Source organism: Panicum virgatum, chromosome 8N (assembly GCF_016808335.1).
Source record: "Panicum virgatum strain AP13 chromosome 8N, P.virgatum_v5, whole genome shotgun sequence".
In the NCBI taxonomy this organism is placed as follows: Eukaryota; Viridiplantae; Streptophyta; class Magnoliopsida; order Poales; family Poaceae; genus Panicum; species Panicum virgatum.
In genome coordinates this window covers 47,172,236-47,189,356 of record NC_053152.1, presented here as the reverse complement: position 1 = coordinate 47,189,356, position 17,121 = coordinate 47,172,236, and the positions used below count along the sequence as shown (strand labels likewise).

The 17,121-nt window shown below is 42.5% G+C and overlaps 2 protein-coding genes across 2 annotated transcripts; both read left to right on the top strand.

Moving 5' to 3' along the window:
* Window positions 1-7,102: 7,102 nt before the first annotated feature.
* On the top strand, window positions 7,103-7,737 carry LOC120685164 (CASP-like protein 1U4). The gene is made up of 2 exons (XM_039966989.1): window positions 7,103-7,330; window positions 7,372-7,737. The coding sequence occupies exons 1-2, from the start codon at window positions 7,103-7,105 to the stop codon at window positions 7,735-7,737; spliced, it is 594 nt and encodes a 197-aa protein (XP_039822923.1).
* Window positions 7,738-8,474: 737 nt separating this feature from the next.
* LOC120686184 (CASP-like protein 1U3) lies at window positions 8,475-9,386 on the top strand. The gene has a single exon (XM_039968356.1). It carries the CDS (start codon window positions 8,571-8,573, stop codon window positions 9,183-9,185), a length of 615 nt encoding a protein of 204 aa, XP_039824290.1. The 5' UTR covers window positions 8,475-8,570; the 3' UTR covers window positions 9,186-9,386.
* The last annotated feature ends 7,735 nt before the right edge of the window (window positions 9,387-17,121 follow it).

The following is a 17,121-nucleotide window of genomic DNA, read 5'->3' as shown; positions in this document are numbered from 1 at the left end:
TGCAACATGAACCTCTATTACAAATAGTATTATGCCTGCTAACACTCTTGTCAACAATCGCCAGTACAAAGGCTAGGCCCTACTTCAAATTTCCTCACCCTCACATATAGATCAGTTTGGCACACATATAGGTTAACTTGGCACACATACAACACAAACACATAACCTGATAACCACAGTTCACATGCAGAATATATTAGGGCACAGTCAGAGATTTCAGAAAGTTACAGGTTCTATTTGCTAATTTAACTATTTAAGTTACAGCAAGTCTCTGCCAAAATAAATCATTTTTCAGCTACTATCGTAAAACTCCGGTTTTCTTTATGACCTGACTCATTAGGAAGAAGCACATCTCACCTCTGATTTTGGTGATCTCGGACTGAGAAAGTGCATTTTGATTCGGGCGGGTCTTGCACTGCAAACATGCAAAAATATTTTAGTTATTCAATCATTGAGCTAGCAATTAGGTACAGCATGGAAAAAAAATGGCAAACATGTAAATTGAGAAGTAAAATAGGGCATCATAGTTTGGTCTGCTAGCAGCGCCTAGTGTTCTCTGACAGAATAATGGTATTAATTTGGTCGCTGCTATTAGTCCATACTCCATACAGGTATCTGCTAACTTGTGAACTATTGCAGGTATTTGCTACGTACTGGTCCATACACTACTAGAAAATGAGCTTAAGATCCAGATCAAAAGTACCAGCCACTGCACCAACCGGTACTGATACAATAGCCGGTACTCTTGGCCTGCGCCGAGCGCTGGCAAGGCGCGCCACGGCACAAACCGGTGCCAAAGCACAAACAAAGGCACCGGTTGATTCCATGAGCCGGTACCAAATGGACCATGCATCAATGGCACCGGGTGGAGGCACGACCCGGTGCTTATGGAGCAGACATTATCACCGGGTCATGCCATGACCCGGTGCCAGTGCTGACCTTGGACATAGGCACCGGTTGGTAAATTCAACCGGTGTTGATCAATTACTTTTAGCACCGGTTGTAAGGCACCAACTGGTGCCTTTGTGTGGCCACTATAAATATCCCGCCCCCTTCCCCCCTCCAAGCTGCTGTGAACTCATTGTTCATGGCAGCTGAGTGAGAGAGGGGTGAATTTTTTCAATTTTTTTAAAAGGTTAGTAATATTGTTTTCAATACTTTAGCAAATTAATTTTGAGGATGTAGTTAGCATTTGATTTAGTTTATACACATGATAAATATTTGTAGATGTATTTTGGACCTGATTTAGTTTTATGGTATTATATTATTGTTATATAAATTAATAGGCATAAGATAACTATTTATTTATATATAGTTAGGATTTGGATTATTTTAATTTTATATTAGGCATGCATAATATATATATTTATAGTATATAATTTTGATGACACTCCAATTTAATTTGTTTCGTAATCAATCATTGATTCATTCAATTTATTATTATTATTACTTCCAATGTTTATTTAAAAATAGTTTATGTTGACACTCGTTTGATGTTAATAAATAAAATGTGAACCCAGATGAGTCGGCAATGGATGTACATGACGGACCGTCATTCAATGGAGTTCATCGATGGTGTGCATGAATTCATAAAAATTGCTGAGAACCACAAGTACGGTGGTTTCATTCGCTGTCCATGCAAAAACTGCAAGAATGAGAAGGATTACTCATCATCAAGAACCATCCACAGTCACTTGTTCAGTAGTGGTCTCATGCCGAATTACTATGTTTGGACCAAGCATGGAGAAAGAGGAATAATGCTGCATAATAATGAAGAAGAACATGACAGGATTTCTGACTTTGTAGTCAATTACGGTGCCTTTTTTTATGACACTGCAATGGGTGAGCCTGACGAAGATGCTGAAGGACACGATGTAGAAGATGATCTGGGTCAGATGCTGCGCGGAGCTGAGGAAGTTTGCGAAACAGAAAAGAAATCGAGAGATCTGAAGCATATGTTGGAGGACTACAGAGCATTGTTGTACCTAGATTGCAAACATGGCCAAAAAAAAGTTGGGTACCACATTGGAATTGTTGCAATGGAAGGCATCAAATGGTTTGTCTGACAAGGGATTCAAGGAGTTGCTGAAACTTATAAAAAACTTGCTCCCTGAGGGTAACACCTTGCCGGAGATAACATACGAGGCAAAAAAGGTTGTTTGTCCTTTAGGATTAGAGGCACAGAAGATACATGCTTGTCCTAATGACTGCATCCTATGTCGAGGTGAGTATGAAAATTTGGATTTTACTCATACTTTCCGTAGAGGCCGGCAATATTGTAGTCTTTGACTCAATGAGAAATCCAAAGTCCGCAATCCAACATATCATAGACCCCTTAAATAGGTAAGTTCAGTTTGCACAATCAAATCATTTTTCTGTTAATAACAATTCCTAAATATCAAACTTAACTTTGAGCGCAGAGTTTAGAAACAAATTTATGAAAACGAACAAAGGACGTGGTCAATGGAGGCCCGAACTGAACGTTAGAATGGATTATCTGCTATATTGATTCACAAAGATTTGTCTAGTTAAGTAATCCCAAATTGTTCTAAATTGAGTAATTTATTTATTTCTCCTTAAGTGTGCGAGACAAAAATAAGGAACTGATTGGTGCGGGTACTACGTATGCGACTACTTGCACATCATGACTCCATGCGGGAAGCGTACTACGGAGGACTTAAGAGTACGTACAAACCATTCACTAGTACATTTTCATAATTATACTAACGCACATGATGTTAATCTTTTTTTCCTAAATGATAAATGTCTCGAATGGGGGATGAATGTTACTCTACCGATCGGATCAACGCCGTGTGCGAGTAGCTCGCCGGATTCATTTTGAACGAGATCCTGGATCCTACCACGACGGTCACTGAGGGGCCCAGTAGTTGGACTACAAACATGACTTGTATATTTACAAATATTTCTAAATGTGATGCCTTGATGTGTTGTATATTTGTAAATATATTAGATTATCTAATTAGCTTAATTATATGCTCGCATTTGACTTGTAGTTAGTTTCAAATATTCTGTGAAATCGAATACGTACGTACGAACAATGAACGTATAGTATTATAGAGCTCAAGTGCGCTTAGCAATTATAAAAGAATAAACAGTAATAAATAAAACTGAATTTGGAAAAATAAAGGGAAAGGTCATTGGTACCGGTTGAAAAGACCAACCGGTACCAAAGGGGCTGCCAGCTTGCGTCAGCGTGGCAGCCTCTGTGGTACCGGTTGGTGTCTTTCCAACCGGTACCAATGGAAACCTAAGGCACCGGGTGAAAAAACCCGAGATCTTAAGGTGACGCCATTGGTCTCCGTTAGGGGGAACCGGTTGGAAAACCGGTGCCTAAGGCCGTTTCCAACCGGTTCCATGACGCGTTTTCTAGTAGTGATACATGACTGTACTTTGATTTTGTGGTGTCATTCTTGTGCATGCCAGCGGCATCCTACATCACCGGCCAAGTCATCTGTGTTAACGGTGGTTGAACCATAAGAGCTTGAAGAACTAACCAATGGTAAACAAAAAAGGGAAATGATGATTGACAAAATTTACAAGTTTCGTGTTAAGTTCTGTGTAAAAGGAACAATTACTTGGATGCATGGACTGTGATCTCCTTGTATCTCTGGTGGTCTCGATCGAAGCTTGATGAGGAATCTGAACTTGTGTTCAGAAACTTTTGGCAGGCAAAACATTTCATTGGCATGTTCCTTTTTTTGGAAAAGGGAATTTCATTGGCATGTAGACCCTGATAAAACTTTTGGATTGACTAGACACAGATCGAGAGAGTTCTTTGATCTTTTCTTTACAAGTTACAACAATAGGTCCTAGATCAAGGATATGTATAAGAATGTGATGAGGTTTGTCCGGACGTGTGGTGGCGACACCACTGACTTTCCTATTAACATAGGCCTTCATCAGGGGTCGGCATTGAGCCCTTATTTATTTGCTTTTGGTGATGGATGAGGTCATAAGGGACATACAAGGTGATATCCCTTGGTGTTATGCTCTTTGCTGATGATATGGTGCTAGTGGATAAGAGTAGAGCAGGGGTAGCTGTGGAGACACACGTTAGAGTTAAAAAGGGTTTAGACTTAGTAGGACCAAGACCGAGTATATGATGTGCGATTTCAGCGCATCTAGGCATGAGGGTGGTGACGTTAGTCTCGATGGGCAAGCGGTGGCCCATAATGACACTTTTTGGTATTTAGGTTCGATGCTATAAAAGGATGGCGAAATTGATGAAGATGTTAGGCATAGAATCCAGCTGGTTGGTTGAAATGGCGTCAAGCTTCTGGTGTCCTCTGTGACAGGAGGGTGCCACAAAAGCTAAAAGGTAAGTTCTATAGGACAGCGATTCGCCCAGCGATGTTATACGGTGCTGAATGTTGGCCTACAAAAAGATGACATTTCCAGCAACTGAGTGTAGCAGAGATGCGGATGTTACGGTGGTTTTGCGGGCACACAAGGAGGGATAGAGTCCGGAACGAAGCTATTCGGGAAAGGGTAGGGATAGAACCAATTGAGGAGAAATTTATGCAACATCAGTTGAGATGGTTTGAACATGTCAAACGGAGGCCTCCGGAGGCGCTGGTGCGTAGTGGGGTGCTAAAGTGTGTTGATAAGATAAAGAGGGGTAGAGGTAGACCTAAGCTGACTTGGGACGAGTCGGTTAAGAGAGACCTTAAAAATTAGGATATCTCTGAGGAGCTAGTTTTGGATAGGAGCGCTTGGAGACTAGCTATCAACGTGCCTGAACCATGACCTTTGTGTCTTTTGGGTTTCATCTCTAGTCTGCCCCAACTCGTTTGGGACAAAAGACTTTGTTGTTGTTGTTGTTGTTTAGAGAGGCGAGAAAACACAGAAGGAGCATGTTCTGTTGGATAGTGCTAATCAGGAACTATCTTTGTGTAGCCTGTACAAAGCAGCATGTTAATTTTCTTAATCAGTTACTTGCTTAAATATTTGAAACTGTCTTTTAAATTCGGCAGAAGAACTAGAGCATCGGTATGTAAGGGCAGCCACTCAGTTTTCTTGTTCTGAACGTGCGAGGACCCTGCAAGGCTGCAACTGCAAGGATGTAAGCACCTTGTCTGAAACTCTGCTCTCTGCACTCTGCACTCTGCAGCAGGTGTCCGAGTCCGACAGCAACGGCTTTGTACCGAAACATGGCGGACCACGCCGCCGGCGAGTTCACGCAGGTGCTCTTCGAGGACGTCGTCTCCGACCCCACACTGCCGCGGCGAGGCCGTCTTCCTTGCAGGTTTACAGACTTCAGAGTTCAGGGCTGTCAGTGCTTAAATCGTTTGTGCTGGTGGACGGCGAGGGGCGAAGAAGAAGGCATGACGCTCTTCTTCGTCCGCTGCAACCGTAGCTGCGGCAAACTCCTAGTGCTTCGTTCTTCTTCAGCAAGCGAAAGCAGCCTCATCTCCGTCCGGCGTACAGCTGCAGATGCATCGGGGAAGGGAAGGCGCAGCCGCAGCAGAGCACGACGAGTCGATGCAGACACCGTTCGTCACCTCCAAAACGACAGCGTTTGGCCAGCCCCAAAACTCCCATAAATCGTGTACAAATTACAAAAGCTGTAGCCCTAAGAAGCCTCTACATGTTTTAACAAGGATACTTTGATAAAAGACGCACGTTTTGAAAGAAATGTAGCTCCAAATTTGGGCAAAAATATGCCCTTTGCTGAAACTTCAGAGATGTGAGGAACAAATTTTTGCAAACTATGGGCTGGATTTCGAGGGCCGGTATGCTGTATATTATGGTAAAACTGCTGTGAATGTCAAGTTGGAACATAGAAGTATAAGTTATAGAAAGAAAATTTGGAGAGTTTATGAGGAAAGTTTGGAGAAAAACTAGTGTCTACGGGGTGTGGTTCAGGCTGTTCTCTAGACTGGGACAAATTTCAGGTAAGACTGAATACATGGGTTTGACCAGATTTTGACTGCGTTTTTGAATATCTAAACTAACTCCCCACACGTCCACAACAGAACTAGATCAGAGTATATATGTTGGGATAAAAACTTTATATTGGCCCAGAGTGAAGTGTTTAGGAAAAAATAAATTTTAATAAGCACTCAAACATGACTAGTTTTCAGCACATTAACAATTACAATTTATCAAACGAACAAGGATATAACTTTAGAACTTGAGTTTGATTCTTCATATAAACTTGCTCAAGGCTAAGATTTGGCCATCACAGTACTCATGATACTGAAGGCGTTCCAAGAAATTTAACCCCCTCAACGAAATCAAATCAGTTCAAAACGAACATAAGGAGACGTACCCACTCAGATTTCAGAGTGCAATGCTTTGTAAACAGTGTACGTAGTTGCCTTGTGTTTTTATCATTCACTTAACTTAATGCATGGAATCTATATATGTCCCTTTTTTTTCAAAATACAAAACTAGCAATGAACCATGCAAGATGGAACCTACTAATCATTTCATCGTACTCTCGGCTGAGACCGAGGAGCTACTGGCTTAGCACAAAACCAAATGATAAGTCAACCACTGGCCAGTGACCAATGATGAACACATTTTGTTTATTCCAAGGCATCACCAATGAGCAACTTTTGTAACTACTTGAAATGAGTGAGATTAGATATATGCCAGTTCATTATGGGAGAAATAAATTAAAAGAAAAGAAACTAGTATACGAGAAGTGGTCAGCAACCTTGCTCGCTAGCTAACACGTTAGTTCGCCATGAGCACACTCCTCCATTGGTCTACCAAGAATTATATACTCCCTCCGTTCCAAATTATAAGTCATTCCAAGAATTTTGGAGACAAACCATCTCAATGTTTGACCAAAATTATAGAGTGAAACACAAAGATTTATGACATGAAATAGGTATACTATGAGAATATAACTAACAAAGAATCTAATAATACTTAATTGGTATCGTAAATGTTATTACCTTGTTGTATAAATTTGGTCAAACTTGAAAAAGTTTGACTCTCCAAGATTTTTAGAATGACTTATAATTTGGAACGGAGGGAGTATATACAATGTATGTGTGTGTGTATATACGCATGCCTGTATGTGCCGATCATCTCATCACAGCCATAGCCTCGATCGAGATCATCGATCACCATGTGCGACGAGAAGAAGTCCGGGGGCAGCACCAAGTGGCGGCACCCCGTCAGCCTCGTGTTCCGCATCGCCGGCATGGGGCTGGCGGTGGCGGCGGTGATGGCCACGGCGAGCGAGTGCACGGTCTACGCCGACTACTACGGCGCGCGGCCGCGCACGGTGGCCTACCGCGACTTCCCGGCCTTCGTGTACCTAGTGGTGGCGGCCTCCATCGCCGCGGCGCTGGAGGCGGTCGCCATCTTCCTCTGCGTGTGCGGCAGGAATTGAAGGGCGCGGGCAGGAAGGCCGGGGCCGTGCTCGCGCCGCTGCTCGCCGCCACCGCGCCGGCGCTGCTCTACACGTCGGCCGGCGCGGCGTTCGCCCCCGGCTGGGACATCTACTACTACGTGGAGCCCAGCGGGCGGCGCCTCAGCGTCTGCGCCAGCAGCGTCGGCAGCCGCTTCTGCGCGCAGGTGCACGTGTCCATGTGGCTCTCGCTCAGCGCCGCCGTGGCCGTGTCGCTCGCCGAGTGGGCGGCGGCGTCGCGGGGGTGCTGCGGCGGCTCCGGCTCGGACTTCCGTCTGCGGGCATGGGTGCCATTCCAAGCACTAAGCATAGCAGGTCCCTTTTTCTTTTTGAGAAATCAAGAACTGTAATTATATTTGCTCGTGTGATGATTGATGAGTAATTCCAGACATCACCAATGAGCAACTTTTGTAACTACTTGAAATGAGTGAGATTAGATATATGCCAGTTCATTATGGGAGAAATAAATTAAAAGAAAGAAACTAGTATACGAACGAAGAAGTGGTCAGCAACCTTGCTAGCTAGCTAACACGTTAGTTCACCATGAGCACACTCCTCCATTGGTCTACCAAGAATTATATTACCTATTATCAATTAAATAAGAAAAATAATTCAAAGTGGACTGGACTAGAACCCTGATGAGGGTTGTGTCTGGGCTGGGCCGTCTGGGCCCTCCATTGAGGAGGGAAGTGCTGGGCCTCGGTCCATGACTACCCACACACAATCTACAGAGCAGAGCTACGAATGAACCATGGAATCTAATCATTGTTCATGCTCTCATAATCTAAAGAAACTTGTTGGTTAGGCGCAAAAAAACAAAGATATTTTGTTGATTAATACACTCTGCAATCGTCGATATTATCCGTAACTACCAGAAACAAGTGAAATTAGACGCCAGTTCATCACCAAGAAATTATTCAAAACAAATCGGAGGTGAGCTCAGCGTGCTAGCGAACGTTAGTTGAGCATGCACACATTGCCTTTGCATTGCCTGCCCCCAATCACTCTCATTTGACCCCATCTTCGTCATCCCTGACCCCACTTGTTCATCGCCATCGAATTCGCATACTTGTATATATACATCTATACATCATCTCTCAGTGCAAAGCTTCATTCTCATTCTCAAGCTCGCAGGTCAACAACCAACCTCTCGATCGCAACCATCAACAAACAGCCAGCCATCATGCACGACGAGGAGAAGAAGGACTCCAAGTGCGCGACGGCGGTGAGCATCGCCGGCCGCATCGCGGGCATGGGGCTGGCGGTGGCGGCGGCGGCGCTCATGGCCACGGCGAGCCAGTGCACGGTCTACGCGGCCTACGGCGCGCGCCCGCGCACCGTCACGTACAGCGACTTCCCGCCCTTCGTCTACCTGGTGATCGCCAGCGCCATGGCGGCGTTCCTGGAGGCCATCGCCATCTTCCTCGTCGTGTGGAAGAAGGGCAAGGGCAAGAAGGCGGCGGCGCTCATGCCGCTGCTGGCCGCCGCCGTGCCGGCGCTGCTCTACTCCGCCACCGGGGCCGCGTTCGCCAAGAGCGCCGACCTCTCCTACTGCTCGGCGTACGCCCAGCGCGTCAGCGTCTGCGCCGGCAGCGCCGCCGGCGGCAGCAGCAACTTCTGCAGCCAGGTGCACATCGCCGTCTACCTCTCGCTGGCCGCGGCGGTCGTCGTGTCCGTCGCCGAGGTGGTGAGGGCCTTGGGAGGGTCGGCGGACCTCGGCGGCTCGGACTCCGGCTCCAGCTCCAGCTCCAGCTCCGAGTCGGGTGGCTGTGACCATGGCTGCCACCACAAGCATTAATTGGTCTTGCTTGCGTCTTCATTTTTTACCTGGTTTATTTATTACTGTACTATATAAGAGATTATTAGTGGCTGTAATTAGTTGGTGTGATTTACTTTCGCCTTCTGAATTAACGGTCATCACTTTGTGGCCCGTTTGTATGTACCTACATACAGTCCATGGAATTAAATTCTGTTCGAATATTGCATATTGCGAAGTTGTTATCTTGGCCTCTTTTTGCATTTTTACTTGTCAAAAAAATTTATTTGAAATTGCTCTGGTTTCTTTTGCCACCTAACATGTTGGCGTTTTACTTTTGTCAAAACCATTCAGTAAACGTACGTGTTTGCTGTTTTTGCCACTTTATGCTGAGTTACTGGCTTCACTCGAGTTTGACTAATACCTTTCTTATTTTTAAGTTTATGCCATTTAAGAAAAACTAGTTGGTAATAGTTTTTTGTTGTATATTATAAACAGAGAAAATCTATACTTGTATGAAACTACATCTTCAGAAAACTCCACTCATTTTCAAATATCCCAACAGAAATCATAAAATGATAATTTGTGTAAAAAAGATTTGAACTTTTTTTTTGGCTTTGATAGCCCCAAACTCGCACAAAGTTTTAAAAGACATCTGTGCCTAGAGGGAGAATATCCTAGTTGACAAAAATGAAAATGTTAAATTTGTGACGTACCAAAAATGCCCTTAATGATTGTTAGTGAGGTGTAGGAAATGAGTTGGGACTTGGTCACATTGTAATAATAAATAAATATGCATATAAACTTCAGTTACGGACTCGCTTGAACCTAATTGTAGACACCCAAACCATCGTTAAATGAGTTGCATAGCATTGGCTGGCCCAACTCCTCCTAATTAAGAGGTTCCATGGACATCACAAAAGGAAAAACTGTGATTTAACCTGTACTATTTTATCTCAAGATGGCTAAAGCAAATAAGCAGTTGATGTTGGAAAATAACTATAGCAAAAGGAAAAAAAAAGACAAAAAGAAGCTATATGAGTTATGACTTATGAATTTACTAACGTCTAGTTGTCCGTTCCTTATCTTTCAATTACAATTCTATATTAAGGAGATAGCTTATAGCTTTGGCCGAACAAGCTTCAAAATTAGGAAAGGAAAGAAAAATAGGACCTCACTAACTGTATAAAAACATGATGTTTCCAAACTTTGTTGATGGGCATTGACTGATGTTGTTCTTGGTGGCAAGTGCCAGGAAATGTCGTATAACAGGTGTGTATTGTTCAATTGTTAGAATAATGGTACTTGCATTGTGTAAACATGTTTTTTTAATCTGATTTTGCAAGGCATTCGTGCCTACTTACCTAACAACAAGTACATGGTTGTATAAATATACACATGTTGATGGAAGACTTTCTAACTAACTTCTGTTCGAGGTCAAGTCACCACACACAACCCTATAATACACACCAGTACACAATGGAATATACAATATTGATTAAATGCACCGGTTCAGAATACTCTCCATGTGCAATCATTCTTATCATGACATGGAAACTGAGAACCAGCTACTACCACAGTTTTTAAGAACGATAACTAAATGAAAAATATGCCCCACTATATCCGTTTTTAGTGCAAGAGGAAAAAAAAAAAGAATCCTTAAGTATCTTAAGCACGCACCTATTACTAAAGCAAATAAGGTTTTCACCTAAATTTTTGGTTTGGTCTATCTTGTGTCATTGACATGTAGGCCTTAGTCCATCCCATATGCGAGTCGGACTAGCCTTTCGTCAATCGAAATTCTAATTGGAACATGGACAAATCAATCAGAATTATAATCGAAACCCGGATAAATCAATCGGAATCCCAATCGGATCCCAGTTAATCAATCTCACATGATCACAACACGGCCTGCACATAGAAAATGAGCACACAGTTTGTGATATTATTTTGTTGGTAGTATTAAGTAGATTTATTATATTACCAGTAGCAATGCACGGGTACTATGCTAGTAAGTGTAAAAGAAAAAAAAGTTTATTACTAGGGTTCTAATGCCATATTTCAGATAGAACATATCCACTCAAAAATGACCATAACTCGAAGTGTCTTCTAGACAAAAGGAGATCCTTTTTTTCAGCGCCTCTGAAAAAATGTCAACATTTTTGCAGTGCCAGTAGCCAATTTTGAGAAGCATATATAGACAGGGAAATGTCATTGATTTAAGTAGTTGCGCTTATTATACAGGCGAGCTTCTACTCAAAATTTCATTGGTGAAAAAAAAGTCCCTAGAAATGGATTATGACACAAAAGAAAAATATGATCCACTTTGCAAGTAGCAATAGAAAATGGTTAACAAGATGGTTAATGATTGATGTGCCTGCTGAAAAGCCAAGGCACCACCTTGCAAGTCAACGGTCGACTACCTTATTACCAACTTCCCGGCCCCTTATATATAAACATGTAGCATTCATCCCATTCGGCAGCAAAAACTTATCCACTGATCTTTTTTTAATTAAACATGAGCAGTTGTAGTACCTAACTGCTGCCAGAATCATTAGCGAAGAACTAATTGGAAATAAATGCTCGATAATTGGACTAGAGGTTGCTTAATTTTTTTCCCTGTCCAACTACTAGCTTGTCTTGCTCAGACAAGCGCTTGATCTGTGGTGCGAGATGATGCGTTCTTGCTCGTTGGTTATTGCTCCGAACCATCAACCATGGCTGCCGGCACGTCCGACGGGTCGTCGGACGCGGCCAGCCTCGCCCTCCGCATCTCCACGGTGGCATCGACGGCCATGATGGCGTCCGCCTCCCAGCTCTCCTCCTGCGCCGGCTGCGCTCCGGCGAGCCAGGTCTCCTACAGCGACTACAGCTCCCTCAAGTAGGCTCCACCATCTCTGCATTCTTCCTCCTGCGCTCCATCGCTGCGCTGATCGACCATGGATATGGAATCGGATCGCCGGTGCAGGTACTATCTCGTCGCCAACATCGTATCGGCGGTGCTGCAGGCGGCGGCGGCGTGCGGCAGGGAGGGCGAAGGCAAGGCGGCCAAGTCGCTGGCCGAGCTTGTAACGACAACTGTGATTATCAAGCATTACATCGTGAGCTTTTGTAAAAACATTCATAAAGTTTTTGTGTTTGATTTGAATTCATCTAAATTTAATTTTTGAATTGTTTATACTTGTGGAACCCATACTTTGTGAAGCAACTTGCATTTTCATTATATGACTTATGTTGGGAATTATTTTGATAAAATATTACTTTGAAAAACTTGAATTTAGGTGATTTTTACTGAATTTTAGGAAACCATTTTGAAGCCAAACAGCTTAGCCGAAAACTCAAAAATAGCATTTCGGGAAGAATTTTCATTTCAAATCTACAATAGTTTTTCTACCAATTCCAAGTAAAATGGGTTGCTCTTGATTTCTAGTATCAACACAAAAATTAGTATAATTTTTGAAGGTTTAGAAGATCAGTTTTGGAAATTGGAGAAAAAAAGAAGTTTTATGTACATAACTGATGTTATGTAACTTTTCCGTCTGGAGTATCCGGATCTCAACCGGAGTATTCGGGTATTGTGAGTCGAGTACGTGTCAAACACACATCACTTTGCTGCCACGTCCCCCCTCTCGAGCCTACATGTTAGCCCGAGCCCTACACCTACCAGGCCACCCCTGCCCTCTCTCTCACCCTCATTCTCTTCCCTGACTCTCCCTTACTCTTCTCCAACCAAGCCATGGAGGAAGAATCACCTCCCTCATCCAATCCACCCTCCCCCTCACCGAAGTTTGATGGAGAACCAGCAAAGTGACGACGCCGACGAGCTCCTCCTCTCCTCGACCATCTCTTCCTCGCCGGAGACTAAGGAGAAGGACATCCCAAGCTTCTCCTTCATCTTCTCCAAACCCTAAGGATGAACTCGACCCGATCTACACCAACGCCACTCTACTCTAATAACTGGCCCCTTGGTCGTGCTCTACTCATCACCGGTGAGCTCTTCTCGTTGTTCACCTTCCTTCTTGTGCCCTCATTCAAGCTCCCTAGCTCATTCATGGCCTTTCACCATTGATGACCTAAAACTTTGAAACTCCAATGCATGTGTGTTCTAGCTACCAAAATAGACTCCCCACACTCCTAGGAACATTTAGGAAAAATTCCCACCCCAAACCATGGTCGCAATCGACGGCGACGACCTTATTATTCACCGACCGGAGTTTCTGGACCTAAACCCGGAGTTTCGGGTGTTTTTCTAGAGTTTCCGGGGGGTACTGTAGCAAATAGTACCACTTGCTTGATTTTAGTGCATAAGTCTGGATTATCTCATAAAATTCATATAAAATTAAATATAGCTCCGATTGATGTGAAACAAATTTTGTTAGTTTCGTCTTGACGTTCTCTACCTATTAAAATTATGTTTGCTCCCAAAATATTTATAGTATTTTCTAGTTTATTAAATATGTTGTTTATCTTGTTAATTGCATAATTAAATCTCTGTTAGTCCAAAAATTATGAAAGTAATTTTGCTAGCTTCCTTATGATGTGTACTATCCATTAGACATATATTTTTATGTGAATTGTTTGTAGATTAGTACAGTTTAATCTATGTTTATTTAACACTAGTTAAATAGTATATTGCACAATAAATACATATGTACCCTAAAATTGTGAATCCAATTTTTTTACTTTCCTCAACCCTTATCTACTGTCTAAAATTAATAGCACACTTGAAATACTTATACATTCATATAGTTTCTAATTTATTAATTAAGGGCTTGCTACGTAGTTTAATGCATGATTAATTATTTTATGATGCTCCAAAATTTATGAAACACTCTTGTTAGTTACATACGACCATGATATGATATTGTTAAATATTAACTTTCATGATCTGATGGTAGAAGGATGTTAATTTAGATATGTTTGTTCCAAAACTAGTTCCTTGTAAAATGTCTAGTGAATCAATTGTGCTCATGTGAGCTATCAACTTTTCTTTGTTAATTAAAATAAATATGATATGTTGTTATGGTTAGGAACCTCCATGAAACAACTTATAATGATGATCATATAATGATGATGCTTGTCTTTTTTAAATAGAACATGAATTGCTAGCTTCTCTTCTATATCATGATGATCTTACCTTAAGTAAAATGTGATGTTGCTAGCAGCTGCCCATTAATTCTTAAATTATCTAAACTTAGCTATAATATCAACTTGTATGAGCATACTCTAGACTCTAGCACTCTATGTTGATAGCAATTATGAACTAATTAATTTCCATGGTTGATGCTTGATGTTGTGTGAGTTACTTATTCTTAATTTATATCACAAATAATGTTAGCATAACTAGTTTTGATGGCATCCTCGTGTTACGACTTGTCTTGTAGTGTGTGTGCTTGTGTGAATAATTGTTTTGCATCACCACCATATGCAATGCTTGTGTGCCCTCATTTACCTCGTTGAATTGCTTCCTTTATGACCTTGAATCATGTTAGCCTTTACCTCTGATATGTCATTGCATCTCATAAGCATATGCATTCATGACATCTTTTCTAATTCATCATAAGCATATGCATTGGCATCTTTTCTAATTCATGGATTTGTCTACTTTCTTAGAGAATGACATTCCGAAGTGTTGCGATTGCGGAGTACCAAGGCAGGCACCTATGTATCTCAAACCTTACTTTTGAATCTTAATTTGCTATTATAAATTATTGCTTGTGCATGGGCTTAACCCTATCTAGTTCATGTGATTTGTGTAGCACCCATTTGGCATGTTTTCCCTTTAGCTCTAGAACAACTTATACTAGGTAAAGTATGTATGTTTAGACTTCTCGAGATAATTTGCTTAGCCATGCTTAGCTTACGGTAGAAGTCGAGAGATGGCAAGGTCACCATCACTCGCGAGCTGTAGAGTGTTTGTCTAAATATACTTGAGTAGATGAGAAAGATTAAAACATGAACAAGAGATGAATGATGGATCAAGACTTGAGCAAGTGTGGTAGGGCTATGTTGGAAGTGGAATCCAAATGGTTTAGACTTGCTTGAGTTGGTTAAGAACCATCTCTTTGGATGTCGGTTTCTTGAGCACTTTTCCGTACAAACCACATGCTTTATAATGGGATGACAAGCTCAGTACCATACGCGCACCCTTAACTGAGCGGATTCGGCGCGGTTTGTGATCGGGTGTAGTCGGCGGTTTCGTTGCACCTGTCCATCCTGGCCGTTCGTCTCAGCGTTGGGGATGAGTATGCGAACGGTTGACACGTGAATAATTGCTTATGGACCGACAAGTAGTATGGCCTATGGTCTCGTGTCGTGTGGGAAAAGTTGTACACCCCTGCAGGGTATTAATCTATTGCAATAGCAGCGCTCTCGGTCATGGAGCACGCTCTCTGAGGTTCGCTCCAATGTAGAGTCTCTGGTGAAGTTCATGGAAAATTGAGCTCATGAATATATGATCACTTTACTTATACAATTGTATTGGTGCTTGATATAGAAATATTAGATGCCATGTCTTTTGCTTATTCACTTGACAACTATGCTCACATTGTTATATATCAATGTTAAAACTTGACAAGCCTCATGCATCCACCAAATGTATAGTATTATGGATAAGTCCTGCAAGTACGAAATGTACTTACGATGCTGCCGTTAAGTTGTTTTGCAGGTTCTCTTCTAAGGAGTGATGACCATGTTCATCCCGCCAGAGCCGGCAAAGTGGATGGATGGTGGAATTCGCTCAAAGCTTATGCAAGTAGTGTCTTGGGCAAGGACATCATTATTTCTACATAATACTCTCTAAATATCCGCTGCGTTTAGACTCTGAATCTTAAGAAAAACATGGTAGGTTATCCACTTAGAGCTAGGATACACCTTAGTTTGTAAAGAACCTTTAAATACTAAAAATCCTCAGGTTTAGTTGCTTATGTTATAGTTAACTTGAGGAGTTTTTGTAAGATAATTAAGACTTGTAATAAAAGTTTAAAATCTTGCTCTCATATGTATCCATGTGATGGTTGCTATGAAGTGAACAAACGGTATGCGAGTTGATCCTTGGCGTTGCTCAAGGTGCATACCGGGGACTACCGGGATTATTTCGGTTAAGCTGGGTTGATCAATGGATGATGATCCGGTTTAGTCGAGATAATTTGGGTGGTTCCTCACAGAGCTCATCGACACGGCCGCGCAGGTGTTCCTCTACTCGCCCTCGGCGCTGGCGTTCTCGGTCGACGACTTCGGCACCTGCGGCCACAGGGTCGCCGGCGTCTGCACTGACTCCGGCGAGTTCTGCCAGCGGGTCCGCGCGTCCGGTGCCGTCTCCATGGCGGCGGCCATCGCCCTGGCGGCGGCCAAGTACCTGAAGGACGTGCCGGCCTCAACTTGGTTCAAGGGTGATGAAACCAAGGCCAAGTCAGGCTGTGGCCGCGGGCCCACGGCTGCCATTGCCACCACTAGAGCTCATCTCTGCGGCCGTCGTCGTCAGGCACTGAGATTTGCAGAAAGTTTGCTTTGATTGTTGAATGGCCTTGGTTTGTTGTCGGAAGATTGATTATCCCTCTACTTTTGTTTGATTTTTGTAGTAATTTTGATTGGAAAAAGAAACTCGGCGGATGGTTTGTCTTGAGTTTACTGTTTTCATTATGGTCATGCTTTAAATGCTTTAACACCGATTTATTCAGCATCCCTAGAGCAGACATTGTACTATGATGTGCATTGAAAACATGGAGCAGGATGTGTTCTTGGGGAGTTTAGTTTTGGAAGTCAACCAGCATAATTTTTTACTGTACATGTGCTGCTATATTTTTAAGAGGTCACAATCAAACAGATAAACAAAGCATGGCGCTGCTTCCATGTGAGTACATCCAAAAATGATTGGGGTCTTCTTCTTCCATGCCTTCACATTGCCAAAAAAAAGTTGAACAAATTATGACAAGTTCAGACAATGGTGTAAGTTTACCTGTAAATTGTGACATACTCT

Excerpts from the sequence above, each read along its gene's own strand:
- LOC120685164 (XM_039966989.1), top strand. The coding sequence starts at position 7,103 with ATGTGCGACGAGAAGAAGTCCGGGGGCAGCACCAAGTGGCGGCACCCC. Across the intron at positions 7,331-7,371 it reads CCATCGCCGCGGCGCTGGAG|GGCGCGGGCAGGAAGGCCGG; the intron begins GCGGTCGCCATC and ends CAGGAATTGAAG.
- LOC120686184 (XM_039968356.1), top strand. The coding sequence starts at position 8,571 with ATGCACGACGAGGAGAAGAAGGACTCCAAGTGCGCGACGGCGGTGAGC.